A 13,841-nucleotide genomic window follows, 5' to 3' on the forward strand; every position below is an offset into this window, starting at 1 on the left:
TGCTCCAGTAATTAAATGAAGCAAAAGAAGGATATATTTGAAACAGAAAGAGTGATAAATGACTACTTAATTTTGTTTAAAATACCAATATTTTGTAACAAATTTGATTTACCAAACTGACTAATAATATTTGAAACCCCAAATAGATTAATACACATTAAAGGTTGTCAAAATCAAGAAAAGCCGGTGGAAAATTAAAGTAAAAGCATCATTTGTTGAGTTGCCTTTATGAAAGAGATAAAATTCCTACTAATTCTAGACGTAAAATACGGTTAACATGCTCATGTAATTTATTTTTTTTTCTACCCCAAAAAACCTGTAGTTTGATTTTACACATTGAAAGTCTTCAATTTTTGCCTTTTCTTCTTTCATACATGATACGTTGACAGGATTAAATATTCATATGTTGGTCCCTATGCTAATCGTCCTAACACTGCACATATTATTAGGTGAATATAGTCAAGGTTTAAACCATAAAACCAACCACCCCAAACTTCTATTATTTGCCAAAACAATTGAATTACCAACTACATCATTAAATATAAGCAGAACTAATAGCCAAAGGAGCAAAAATTACCAAATATGTGTCGTCCCTGACGGAGAGTGGACCGATGAGGGCGGGTCAAGCAGGATTTTAATTTAGGCCTCTATACTGACAAATTTCTGAAGATGAGATGCATCTCACACCTTTGGCAAATTTCACATCAGAATGAGATAAGAAATAGGAGTTTTATAAGTTAGTTCACATTGTACGTGCGCTTTGAAAGATAAATTCGTATTGGTCTACACCCGGACAATATGTCACATGGACGTGGATCATGACTGAATACCACATTTCTAGATTTAATAATGTTAATAACATTAATAACATCAAAGCAAGTAAGCGATGTACAAGCATTTAAGCGTAAGGTAAAATACCAACTATGAAAACACTACTCAGGAATCAGGACCTAGTTTAATCAAAGATTTAAAGGGAATGGTTACACTTCTTAGTATTTACTCTATACATATTTTTACTTAATATTTCATAAATTGCTCGATTAATATCCTTAATCTCCTTTCAAGAAAGAGTTCATGATCAGACAAATATTAATCTGACAAGATAAAAATTACTGCAATAAAATCATTAATGTATCTTGACTTTCTTTTAGGACTTCACTTAGATACACTGCTAATGTAAGAAAAGTTCTATACTATAGTTAGACCTTTTTATGACAATTATTTTTTATAACAACATTTCATCATACTAGTCAGTTTTTTCTTTTAAAAATCGACTTTCTATGTGATGTTATATGATATGTTCTCTATTCAGACAAATGAAGCTATAAAAAAAGGGGTCTCACTTTATCACAGTATTTTAACTTGTTCTAGCAGGTTATATCCCTCATTTTCAAGTTGCTAATTCTACTTATAAGCAACTATTAGTCGTATTTTTTAATTAAAAATACATCCAGTTACCACTAAGAATGTGGTGGGGGATGAATAAGATCCTTTACATACCAAAATCTCGAATTTAGATATTTTGTAGCAAACGCCCTTCTTTGAAATAGGCTCTACGTGGTGTGAAACTGAGTTAATGATCATGGGTTAGGGAAGTTGGGGGATAGTCTTCCATGAGAAGAAATTTTGAATGGAATTAACCATTCAAACTTAAGTTAATTTAATGATTCGTTAAAACACCAATAAATGCTCAATTAGCTCTCTATATAAACCCAAGAAAAGTCCTGAATTTATCTCTCGAACAAACCTTGTAATGCTTTTATTACTCTTTTAAGATATCTCACTAGAACTTCCATCAATATTTTTTACTCCACCACCACCTCCCCCCGCCCCCCGCACACAAACAAAAACCACCCACCCCCCAGTAATAAAACAAGACAAAAAACCCAAAAGCATCCCAAGAGAATTAATCCTGAAAAAAAAAAAAAAACATAGAACTTTTTGCTTCTTCTTGTCTTGCCTTCTCCACACTCTACACACAACACAGGTATATGCATTTTCTTTTATATATGTTCTTTTGTCTTAGACCTTTTTTTTTTCGTTGTGTACGAGAAAATGATTCATGTTTTAACTAATTTGTATGTGTGTGTGTGTATATATATATATATGTTAATGTTTCTTTGTTTTTTTAGTAGAAGGTGAGAAAATGAAGAAGAGGCAATGGAGTTCTGTTCTTGGATTATTGGGCATTTTTCTTCAGTTTTCTTTGCTGGCTGAATCTTCATTAACAAGAGAGTTAGCTTCTTTTCTTTAATTTTGTTTTAATTATAATAACTCCATTTTTAGTGTTCTGTTATTTGACCTGCATTAAATTTAAGAATAGACTAAGATTTTGTATGTTTAATGTCTGTTTCTGTCAACTTGTGCTTTACTCAACACATTCAGGGGAAATAGAGTTTGTTGTCTTAGTTGAGCTGATAATTTTGTATTTTAATAAGAGTAGCGTCGGAATTAGTTGGCGCACCTCGACTATTTCATTGATTAACTGATATGCTATTATAAAAAATCGTATAACTCCGTTATCAAGACTATAGATAGATAGGAAAAATAAATAAGGAGTACAAATGATCATGTTTTCAGTCTTTGCTGAAATTTAAATAATGTTTCTCATAATTTTACCCATTTTATTACCCACTAAGCCACTACTATTTGTTAAGTACAACTGCTATTCTGTTTTCGTGTTTCCAATACGAGAACACTTTGTATTCCTTAACACAATTTAACTTCTAGGTGAAGGGTGATTATGGAGAATTCACACTTTCTTTTATTTCTCTATTTACTGTTCTTTTTTCTTCTTCTGTTTCTTTTCTTTTTCTCTAAATTAGGTATTCCTCCACTCCCACAAAATCTTAACAGTGAAAGGATGACCAAATCTAAACTCTCTTGTTCCGTTTATTAAACAAAAATTGGAAATTTTCTGTACCTTCTGCATTTTCTTCTCTTTATTTGTGGCTCCATCCACACTTAAAATAATTTAAAATTTGTAGTTTTTAACATACATGTCAAATAAAATTCGATTTTTTAAATATAATTTTTTTTCAAAATAAATTAAAAATTTGACCGAATGACACTTGTAAAGTGAATTTGTGATCGAAAGACAAAAGTGATCCAACTATTTGCCAGTTTCACACTTCTTTTCGTTCTCATATGAACTAGCTTTGTCATCTTTCCATTGAGAAGATTCACCTCACCTAATTTATACATGGTCCTATCATCTTGTTTTACTTTTTACTCCTCTTCACACAACACGATACGATCCCCGTGAACATGTCTTTAAAAAAACATTAAAAAGGGAGAAAAAGAGAAAAAGAATTTAAATTTTTCCAAAAACATTCTTTATCTAATTCCTTCAACCACTTAGATTTTTTTTATTTATTTTTAATGTGAACCTGTGAACCACTTAGAATTTACATGTGCACTACCCCCTAACTTTAGGACATTCATGGCATATGAGTTTTGACATGGTTTTCTTCTGCGCAGAGAAAGGTATTTTCACCTTCTTGAGATGACATTTATTAATACGCTATTCCTTAATTACTAGGAAAGAATTCTCTTTAGATTAAATTAAGTGGTTAACATAATTACTCCTTTGCTAGAAAATTACATAGTATTAGAAAAAAATATTTTCTGCAGGCGTTGTTAGAAAATTTGTCTTCAAAACGTGATTTACCGAAATTTCATTTGAAATCGGATGGTGGAAAATAGGTTAAAGTAAAAAGCATTTGGAAAACTTATACTTTTTCCGTGTGAAAACACTAGTATTTAAGTTTTTCCACCTACATTCGGTTGGAAATAGTCACTGAACATTTTTCAATGGAAAATTATTTTTTAGTAGTGACACAGTGTAGGTAGGTAAAATTATTTTGTATATCTACTATAACTAATATTTCTACTATAACTAATAATTTGAATCCTATCTTGGCCTTTTTGTGTGTTTATCTTTCTTTATTTGATTCTCTTTAGTAAATTTTTTGACTCTGCTGCTAATTAAACTTGGTAAATTAAGTAAAACTTTTAATATAGAACCAAAGAGCTACTCAATCAGCAGAGCCAGGTGATCTTGGTAAAGACAAGAAGAAAGAACAACCCGTGAATGAGGAATCTCACTTTTCTTTGGTACTTGTGACTCCATAGTCCGACTTTTGACTAAATTTATACTTCTCAAAACAATATTAAAAAAAGGAAAAAGTTACAAATATACCCCTCGTTAAGAGTGGTGCATATATACCCTTTTCGTTACATAAATGATGCAAATATATCTTTTTCACTAACATAATTTTAAAAAAAATCATTTGTTTTTTTTTTAATTTAAAAAATTCCACGTTGCTTTAAAAAATAAGTCTACCTTTTTTTTTTAGTAGACTTATTTTTTTAAGGCCACGTGGTAATTTTTTTTTCTAGTTGGTCGGGTTTATTTAAAAAAAAAATAGGCAGGCTTTTTTTTTAGGCCAAGGAAATATTTTTTTTAAACGAACGAGATAATCCACTAGAAAAAAAATTGCTTCGTGGCTTTTAAAAAATAAGTCTACTAAAAAAAATGGGTAGACTTATTTTTCTAAAAGCCACGTGACATTTTCTTAATTAAAAGATAAGCTAAATGATTTTGAGAAAAAAAATTGGCACCAAAAAGGGTATATTTGCATCGTTTGTGTAACGGCAGGGATATATTTGCACCATTTGCATAACGGAAGGGGTATTATATGCACCACTTTTTTAGTGAGGGATATATCTGCTCTAAATTGCAAAGTTGAGGGGTATATTTGCACCTTTTCTCTTAAAAAAAAAATAGTGTCTCAAAAATGTTAGAGAATGCTCTTATCTTTTTGTTCTCTCTAGTTTTTTCTAGCATTAGAAGAGATTTCACTTCATTTACTGGTTATTGTGTTTTTGCCCTCAGATTTTTATATGCCAATAACACATATATAGGGAATTTCTAGTGTTCTTTACATTTTCTTGTTAGTTATGATTCATATAGCTGATTTCAATTTTCAACTAGTCCGGATTGAGGCTACTATTTTTATTATTGGTTATTGGGTTTCATATGTGTCCTAATCATCCATAATCAATAGCTCGACTAATTGGGTACGTGCAACATAAGCTCATTAAAGGGGAGCGTTGCTTATCAGTAAATTTTCTTTTCACGAGGCTCAAACACGAGACCTTTAATTATCTATCATATCACATACTGTCACAGTCATTTTCTAGATTCCCTATTACTTGGTTCCTAATTTTTGTTCTTTTTTCTTTGGGGAATTGTTTTGCAGGAAATTATTTAAGAAAAAAAGCCAACTCGACCAACAGTCTTTTCCACCAGTGCAATTGCTTACACTGGATGATTATGTAAAATCTTCTATTACCACCTTTTAAATCTTTCTACTTTTTTTTTTCTTTTTTCTTTTCAATTCTACTCTTTCTCAGAGATAAACTAGAAAGAAAAATAAAAAGGAAATTTGGAAGGATGATAATTGATAATTATAGTTTCAGAATATTGAGGGTCTAAATTGCAAGAATTCCCATCCCACCCCCAACCCCCGCCTCCTCTCTTGTATGTTTATTTAAAATTTTCCGGTTATAGTATTTCTCCTCGTACACTTATGTGAGAATAAGTGCGAATTTTAAAGAAAAATTAATCTAAAATCCCCCTAATAATTTGTTTTAAACGATATGTTATTTGGTATATGAAAAATGGACCAAGTAAATTTCAACTAGTATAGAATTGACATAAAGTTGATTGATATAATATTTTTATTCTTTTATTCAATTTCATTTTTCCTTTTGAAGGTGGTGGTGAATAATGGCCTGTTCAATATCACTTTTTCTGTTCCTGGGGGAATGGTCACTGGAATACAATACAATGGGATTGATAATTTATTGGAAGATGAAAACAAAGATGATAACAGAGGGCAAGTCCTTATACACCCTTTTTTTTAACTTCATATTTCTTAGTCATAATATATTCACTTAATTTGAATACTTGAATTCTTCTTTTAGGTATTGGGATGTTGTTTGGAACAAACCAGCAGGAAAAGGGATTTTTGACAAGTAAGTCTTCTTCTTTTTTTCTTTTTCATTTTTTGTTTCTACAAATTTTGATTCGTAAATGTAATTGGATAAGAGTCAAATTTTCCTCTTTACTGTTCAAAATTGTGCAATCTTGTTACTTCTTTGGCATTAGAAAAAAGTCTTGTTTTTGCTTTTGACTCTTAATGGAGCTCTTATTTTGACACGTGGAGTCCATAGTTAACAAGTACTAGTAGATAAGGTTGATAGCTAAATTTGAACCTTATTATCTTGTACTAGTATTTTGACACTTGGAGTCCATAGTTAACAAGTACTAGTAGATAAGGTAAGTTTAGGGTTTTGAACATCATTTCGTTAAAGTATTTTGACATGTCTCTTTTATGCTGGAGCCCCCTTAATGACAAGGAAAAAATACGAGACCATCTTTTAACTATGGGGATATGAATGAACTCAAAGTATAACGGAGAGTAAAATTTATCATAACATTTTCACTCTACATTAGAATTTGATAAACTAAGAGTGTTTCTATGTCATGTTGGTATACAGACTTTATGCAACAGATTTTAAGGTTATTATGGAAGATGAAAATCAAGTGGAGCTTTCATTCACAAGGACTTGGGATTCCTTAAATGCCTCACATCTTTCCATGAATATTGACAAAAGGTGGTAATCTAATTTTTCACCATTACTTTTAAGTCCGATTTTTTACGAAATTATTGTTTTAACTCAAGTATCCAACTTTTATTATTCGTAGCATTTATAATTTCTTAAACTATCGAAAGTTAAATGGTTCTTTTTTCTTATTTTAGGTTTATAATACTAAGAGGAAACTCTGGATTTTACTGTTATGGAATTTTGGAACGCTTAGAAGGATGGCCAGATATTGATGTTTACCAAGGAAGAATAGTCTTCAAGCTCAAGGAAAAATTGTACGTAACTCAAATTATAAACATTACTCTATTTTTTATTTCTTTGTTATTATTAATTGCACTTTCATATTTTTTTAAATGCTTTTTTAAGTTAATAGTTTTCAATTGTTGGGCCAGGTTCCAATATATGGCAATTTCAGATGAAAGGCAAAGGATCATGCCAACAGCCCACGATCGTGAAATGGGCCAAAAACTTGATTATCCAGAGGCTGTTCTTCTTACTAACCCAACTAATTCTTTCATCAAAGGGGAGGTAAATTCTTTTTTTTTTTTTTTTTGCGCGGATTGTCCGTCATTTGGGGTGGTCTTTAAGTTTTGTCCCTCAAATTGGTGGTCTTTAAGTTTTGCCCTCAAATTGGTGGTCTTTAATTTTTGCCTTCTGCCTTTGCAAATTTTGCCTTAAGGGAGAATTTTGCAAATTCTGCCTTAAGGCAAAATTTTGTAAATCTATCCATACTAAGGTAGAATTTTGCAAATATGTCCATACCAAGGCAGAATTTGCACAACCAGTTTTGCAAATTCTGCCTTAAGGCCCAAATTCTGTCTTGATAAAAATTAAAGACCACCAATTTGAGGGACAAAATTAAATAGCACCCCAATGAAGGGCAATCCTGCAAATTTCGGTAAATTTCATACTAATAAATCAAGTAATTGCACGGTTTGGCCTTCATATGGTCTTTAATTTTTTCCTTTGAAATGGGTTGGTCGTTCATTTTGTCCTTCAAAATCGAACTTATGCATAACGGGGACATAAGTTCTTTAAGGGAGTTGGCATAACTTGTCAATATTATGATGCGTATCTTATGCCTCTCTAGGCATTAAGTTCGATTTTGAAGAGCAAACATTAAAGACCAACACAAACTAGGGACAAAAGTGCAAATGACCCTAATAAATTTAGCTCATTATATGGCGTTAGTTTAGTTTTTACATTAAATTTTGTAATTATTTACTGAAAGTTTGGGTGTTTCAGGTTGATGATAAATATCAGTACTCTTGTGATAACAAGGATAATCGGGTCCATGGATGGATAAGCCCAAATCCACGAACTGGGTTTTGGATGATTACACCAACAGATGAGTTCAGAACTGGTGGGCCTGTCAAACAAGACCTTACTTCTCATACTGGCCCAGTAAACATGAATGTAAGTAACATATGGATAGGTAAAAATGTGTTTACACCAAACCAATAGGGTATATGAAATGTGCTTGCATTAAACTTTTGTCACTTAATTATGAATTTTGTATATTATCATCTTATCAAGTCACTTTAACTCTGGTAAGTTGTTATGATTTGGTGTTAATTTATGCTAAAAACACTCACTGCGCCCAAACTCTGGCACGTGGTGATGTGGTGGGACGGATACTGGATTCCCGTCTGCCAATAGCTCGCGGCTGACCTAAATGCAAGCTACTATGATGGGTGTCGATACAAGTGATAGTTGAAACTCAACTCTAGTTATGTTGTGGATCAATATCTTTCTTACTTTATTTTGATAAAAGTTTCATTGACCCTATTATCATTTTTATCATGTAAACAATTGAATTTCAAAAAGTAAATTGGGTAAATATTAAGCTTAACATTGTTTCTCGAGATTGACCAGTGTCATTCTTTGATAAATGGTCACTACGAGTCAAACTCAATTAACTCTGGTCAATCCTAGTTCTACCGTTAAGGGGGAGAACTGGATTTTAACCTCATGGTCAAACACAGACCGGACTATTTTATCTACTATTCACAATTCATGTTATTTTTTGTAACAGATGTTCTTTAGTACACATTATGCTGGAGAAATTTTGGGACTGAAATTTAGAGACGGAGAGCCCTGGAGAAAGGTTTTTGGCCCTGTTTTTGTCTACATAAACTCACTTTCATCTGATGAGGAAGACACTCTCACACTATGGACTGATGCAAAAGAACAGGTATTGTATTACAACTTTCTTGAAATTTTTTTAATATATCTTTCTAAGTGCAAACATATACTATAATTGTTTTCACTCAACTTTACAAACAGATGTTCATAGAAACTGAAAATTGGCCATATAATTTCCCTCTTTCGGAAGATTTTGCTCGAGCTGATCAACGGGGAACTGTAAGTGGCAGACTACTCGTCCGAGATAGGTACATTTAACATAAAATTGCTCCACTATCCTGTAAATAAAAAACGAGTGATTTTTTATGTTCATCAAGAATCTATAATTCTATCTTCCTTTTTTGTAGCTATGTTAGCCAAAGTCTTATTACTGCAAACTCAGCTTACATCGGACTGGCTGCTCCTGGAGATGTTGGATCTTGGCAAACAGAAAACAAGGTCAACTTTTATATTAATCTTTGTTCCCCCTTTAATTTATTTTTGCAAATTTTTAGCTTTTACTTTAAATTGAAAAAAACAACGACATTTTTTTTTGCCTTTGTTCTTTAGGCTTATCAATTTTGGACTCAAGCAGATAGTGAGGGCTATTTCTTGATCAAGAATGTCATTCCAGGGAACTATAGTTTATATGCTTGGATCCCTGGTTATATTGGAGATTACATGTATGATCCGTACATCATTGTCACACCAGGTTTGCAAATAGTTTCTTCGCTTCAATTTATGTGACGTAGTTTGAATCAGTACAGAGTTTACGAAAGAAACGAACTTGTTTGAAACGTCTGGTTTAAAACACTCCATAGCTTTTGTGTAATTATATAACGTTTGAAGCTTGTCCTCTTAAACATGTCATAAGCTCATTATTAAAGGTAAAATGAGAAGTGTAAAATTTAGAAGTGTGTCATTTCTTTGGAACGGGTTAAAAAGGAAAGTGTATCTCATAACCAGAACGGAGAGAGTAATGTTTTAATTACTCCTCCATTTACATCAAATAGTGAGTGATATTCGAAGTCAATGTTTCTTTTGCCTTGATATTTAGGCTTTGGTTACCGAAAAAGATATCTGATTTGGAACAGAGAGACAAGTGAATGCGAATCCAGAGTTTAAATTTGATGAGTTCAATATTTACGTTCTCACTTCTGAATCCATTGCAATTTTACAATTACGGGTTCAGAACTTAGTACCAATCGAAATTTTATTTATTTTTCACATATACATTTATGCTCCCTGTAAAAATGTTGGTTTCAGTTGAACATGTTGTAACTACATTGCAGTATTGTAATATCTGGATAGTATGACAAATCTCTTTTGTTCCGTTGGAAGAATGGCCTCTTAGAACAATCTACTAATTCTATCGAGTTGTTCCAAAGGATCAAAATGGCCAACTATTAATGAAATTGTCGCCTCTCTGTTATATACTAGTTTAGGCGATCCGTTCTGACTATAAGTAATATTATATTTTGTACATATCTAATATGCTTATGGATAAAGCAGGATCAAGAAAAAGGGTAGAAACTCTTGTATATGATGCTCCAAGAAATGGTCCAACATTGTGGGAAATTGGAATTCCTGATAGAACTGCTGCTGAATTCTTCATCCCTAATGCACAACCAACACTCTTAAACCAATTATATGCTGCAAATAATGAAGAGAGGTTAGTAAAATTTCATTTAAATAGCTAATTTTGTGTCTATTTTATGTTGGTTTATTTTGCATAATGTGAAATGTTTTTTTGTTGGTTTTTTCAGGTTTAGGCAATATGGATTATGGGATAGGTATACAGAGGTTTACCCTGATAATGATTTGGTTTATATTGTTGGATCAAGCAACTATCAAACAGATTGGTTCTTTGCTCATGTCAATAGATATATTATCAAGTATGTTCACAACATCTTCACACCCTTTAGTGTCTTTTATCCTATGTTGTTCAGACCCTCCAAAAATGTCGCTGCACCTGTATCAGGTCATCCAAAATGCATAACATTTCGAGGATCTGAAACTCACCCGACAGTATTTTGAAGGGTCCAAGCAACACTACTTTTATCATTAGAACCTTCCCTTTGCATAATAAACGGAACTTCTGAGTGTGCTTGGCGTGATACAAGTCAGTATTCATGAAAAAATGTTTTCTCATAATCAAACACCAGAAAACTACTTCCTCACTGAATTTTTTTTCCATCATATCAAATACACCTTCTATGTATTACATGGCCAACTACACCGAAAGTGAACAGAACATTGCATATTTTGATTTACTTTATAGAGTCTTAATTTTGACTTTGGTGATATATACAGTGAAGATGGAAACAAGAGTTATGTACCAACAACATGGCAAGTTCAATTTGATCTTGAAGATGTTGACCAATCATCAAATTATACTCTTCAACTAGCATTAGCCTCAGCACATGAAGCTGAATTGCAAGTATGGACTAATAATCTTCTCAATCGTTTTCCTTGTAACTAACCAAGTATATTCAGGTTATATTGACAAATAGCCACTTTTCAGTCCTGTAATAAATTAAGAGCCACTGTCATGAAGTTTCATCTGTGAAATTTGAAACTCCAAGACAGTGGCTACTTGCCAAAAGCAGGGCCTAAAAATGGCCAGCGGGCTATTTCCAGATATTATATATTTGTATTTTTTTCCGACTAAGTACGTTTTGTGCCAATGTTTTAGGTTCAATTCAATGATCCAGACACAGATGCTCCTCATTATACGACAGGGTTGATAGGCAAGGATAACGCGATAGCAAGACATGGTATTCATGGATTATACAGGCTATATACTATAAATGTTCCGGGCTCTCTCCTTGTTTTTGGAAACAATGTTATGTATCTCAAGCAAACTAGGAGTGACGAGCCTTTTAGAGGAATCATGTATGATTATATTCGACTTGAAGGACCTCCAGAAAGCAATTGATTAATCGACCTAAGTTATCGAGCTTAAACTTTTAGATGACGTCAATTATGGGGTTAAATTATACATGTTGATAGATTTTGAAGGATCTAGAAGATAGTCAAGAAAAATTGAAGTTGATCTTATAGACTCTTTCTTGGATGTAAGTGTAGGTAATTAGCTGTTGATGGTTGTTTTAATCGAGAAAAGTGCCTGAAAATTTTATGATAGCTTAATCTACTAATCTTGAACCTGTAAAATTTAAATGATATTCTCCAATTGCAAGTATCATTAATACATTACTAGTCAACTACGGGACAAGTTTCAGAAATTCATTTTTGCACTGTTTAGAGGCTTCGTGAATTTAATGGGTTATCAATTTTGTTTCATCATGAATGCTGAAGTTAAATGTTACAGACTTAAGTTAAGATTTTATATTATGTGTTTAAGCTAAGTTTTAGGCTTTCGAAATGACATTAACTCTAATTGAGAGTTTTAAATGAGGGTTCAAACTTTGGGAGCCAGTGTGTCGCCTTGGTGTGCATCTACCCTATTTGTTAGAAAGGAAGGTGGCTCGTTGAGAATGTATACCGCTTATCAGCAACTCAAGAAATGACTGAAACAGTCATTAAACATTATCAAGTCATGCGTATTTGTAAAGGACATAGATTTCATACTCAAATTGCACTACTCACAATGAAAGGATCAAGAGGAGCAACATAAGGAAGGTTCAAGTGGTTGCATATGTGAATCCTATATTTCAATCACGTAGACATTATTTGATTTTAACCTGTAATAAGAGAGAAATCATATAGTTGAATTGAATTAAACGAAAATAAGCAAACACCGTGTATTCTACTACATTTTTTTTTTTTTTTTTGGTATTCGCAGTTTACTGACTAATTTGAATTACCACATGTAAACATTCCAATCATTCCACAACGCTCTTGGAGTTTTGCACTTGGGTAGTATCTTTCTATTTATATTCACCCATTTTCCAAAGCCAACTTTGTGCCGTTTGGAACTAAGTTTTGTTTAGACGGTATTCTTGAGAACTAAAAAGTCAAAAAGGCATATTTTATGGCCGGTACGTAAAAAAGATACTAAAACTCAAGGAAAGAAAAATTTCCTTTTTTCTATTCCGTGGACTTTTTGTTGACTTTCCTTATTTATTTAACAAAACTTTCTATAAGTATAAGAGACCCCTTTGAATAAACTGAAAAACTTATAAAAAAACGTTAGACCACGGTGTAGACGTTAGACGATAGTTTCAAAAGCTATGTTTGAATAAGTCTTAAAAATAAGGGCAAAGGTGAATTATATTTTATTTAGAGTAGATATACCCTGATTACAAAAGTGGTGTATTTATACCCCTGCCGTTACATAATGGTGCAAATATATCCATGCTTTTACAAAGTAGTGTAAATATACCCTTTTCGCTGATAGGATTTTTTTAAAAAATCATATAGGTTATTTTTTAATTTAAAAAAAAAGTCTACCCATTTTTTTTTAGTAGACATATTTTTCTAAAGCCACATAGTAATTTTTTTTCCTGATGGGTCGGGTCTGGTTTGTTTAAAAAATGGGTAGACTATTTTTTTTAAAGTGAAGGAGATATTTCGCAACGAAATATACCCGACAATTAAAAAAATTACCATGGCTTTAGAAAAATATTTGCGTAGACTTTTTTTTAAAGTCACGTGGCATTTTTTTTAATTAAAAAATAACCTAAAATAAAGATAAAATTTAAATGGTAACTTATATAAGGAACATTTGCGTAAGCCGAACCCTTTTTTTCCCTGCCCCGACGTTATGTTAAAATTTACTACTTGTTAAATAAATAAATAAATAAAAATTCACATATATTGGCAATTATGATAAGCTTATTTTATTCCATGCAACTGCCTTGTGTTGGAAGAAATACAAATTAATCTGCAGTTTTCCTCGAAAAGTAAGACATATATAGGTCAGCTGTAAGACATATATAGGTCAGCTGTGTAAATACTTAAATAGCTAGTAAAAGTAAAGTTCAACTTTCCATTTTACATTGAAAAAAAAAAAAACTTTCCATTTTACTTGGGCTAAATTTGGAGAAATTAAACAAGGAATTCATCCGTAGTGTACTTAA

General features: G+C 32.1%; 1 protein-coding gene across 3 annotated transcripts; it reads left to right on the forward strand.

Annotated features, from left to right (window-relative positions):
- Nucleotides 1-1,826: 1,826 nt before the first annotated feature.
- On the forward strand, nt 1,827-11,943 carry LOC132058946 (probable rhamnogalacturonate lyase B). Of its 3 annotated transcripts, none has more exons than XM_059451379.1 (17): nt 1,827-1,987; nt 2,136-2,235; nt 5,265-5,340; nt 5,782-5,903; nt 5,992-6,042; nt 6,568-6,684; nt 6,831-6,950; nt 7,068-7,203; nt 7,921-8,091; nt 8,711-8,869; nt 8,962-9,068; nt 9,168-9,258; nt 9,370-9,511; nt 10,312-10,471; nt 10,566-10,694; nt 11,113-11,239; nt 11,495-11,943. In XM_059451379.1, the coding sequence occupies exons 2-17, from the start codon at nt 2,147-2,149 to the stop codon at nt 11,735-11,737; spliced, it is 2,040 nt and encodes a 679-aa protein (XP_059307362.1). In that variant the 5' UTR covers nt 1,827-1,987; nt 2,136-2,146; the 3' UTR covers nt 11,738-11,943. The 3 variants fall into 3 exon arrangements, with proteins under 3 accessions (XP_059307362.1, XP_059307364.1, XP_059307363.1); XM_059451381.1 differs by having other exon boundaries at nt 10,566-10,592; XM_059451380.1 differs by having other exon boundaries at nt 1,837-1,987; nt 2,133-2,235.
- Nucleotides 11,944-13,841: the final 1,898 nt, after the last annotated feature.

The sequence above is a fragment of the Lycium ferocissimum genome, chromosome 6, assembly GCF_029784015.1.
Source record: "Lycium ferocissimum isolate CSIRO_LF1 chromosome 6, AGI_CSIRO_Lferr_CH_V1, whole genome shotgun sequence".
Lineage (NCBI taxonomy): Eukaryota > Viridiplantae > Streptophyta > Magnoliopsida > Solanales > Solanaceae > Lycium > Lycium ferocissimum.

What these genes read in the sequence shown, in the direction of transcription:
- LOC132058946 (XM_059451379.1), top strand. Translation starts at nt 2,147, where the DNA reads ATGAAGAAGAGGCAATGGAGTTCTGTTCTTGGATTATTGGGCATTTTT. An exon ending in TTCAAGCTCAAGGAAAAATT is followed by an intron (nt 6,951 to 7,067) that starts GTACGTAACTCA and finishes TTGTTGGGCCAG; the next exon opens with GTTCCAATATATGGCAATTT. An exon ending in AGACTACTCGTCCGAGATAG is followed by an intron (nt 9,069 to 9,167) that starts GTACATTTAACA and finishes CCTTTTTTGTAG; the next exon opens with CTATGTTAGCCAAAGTCTTA.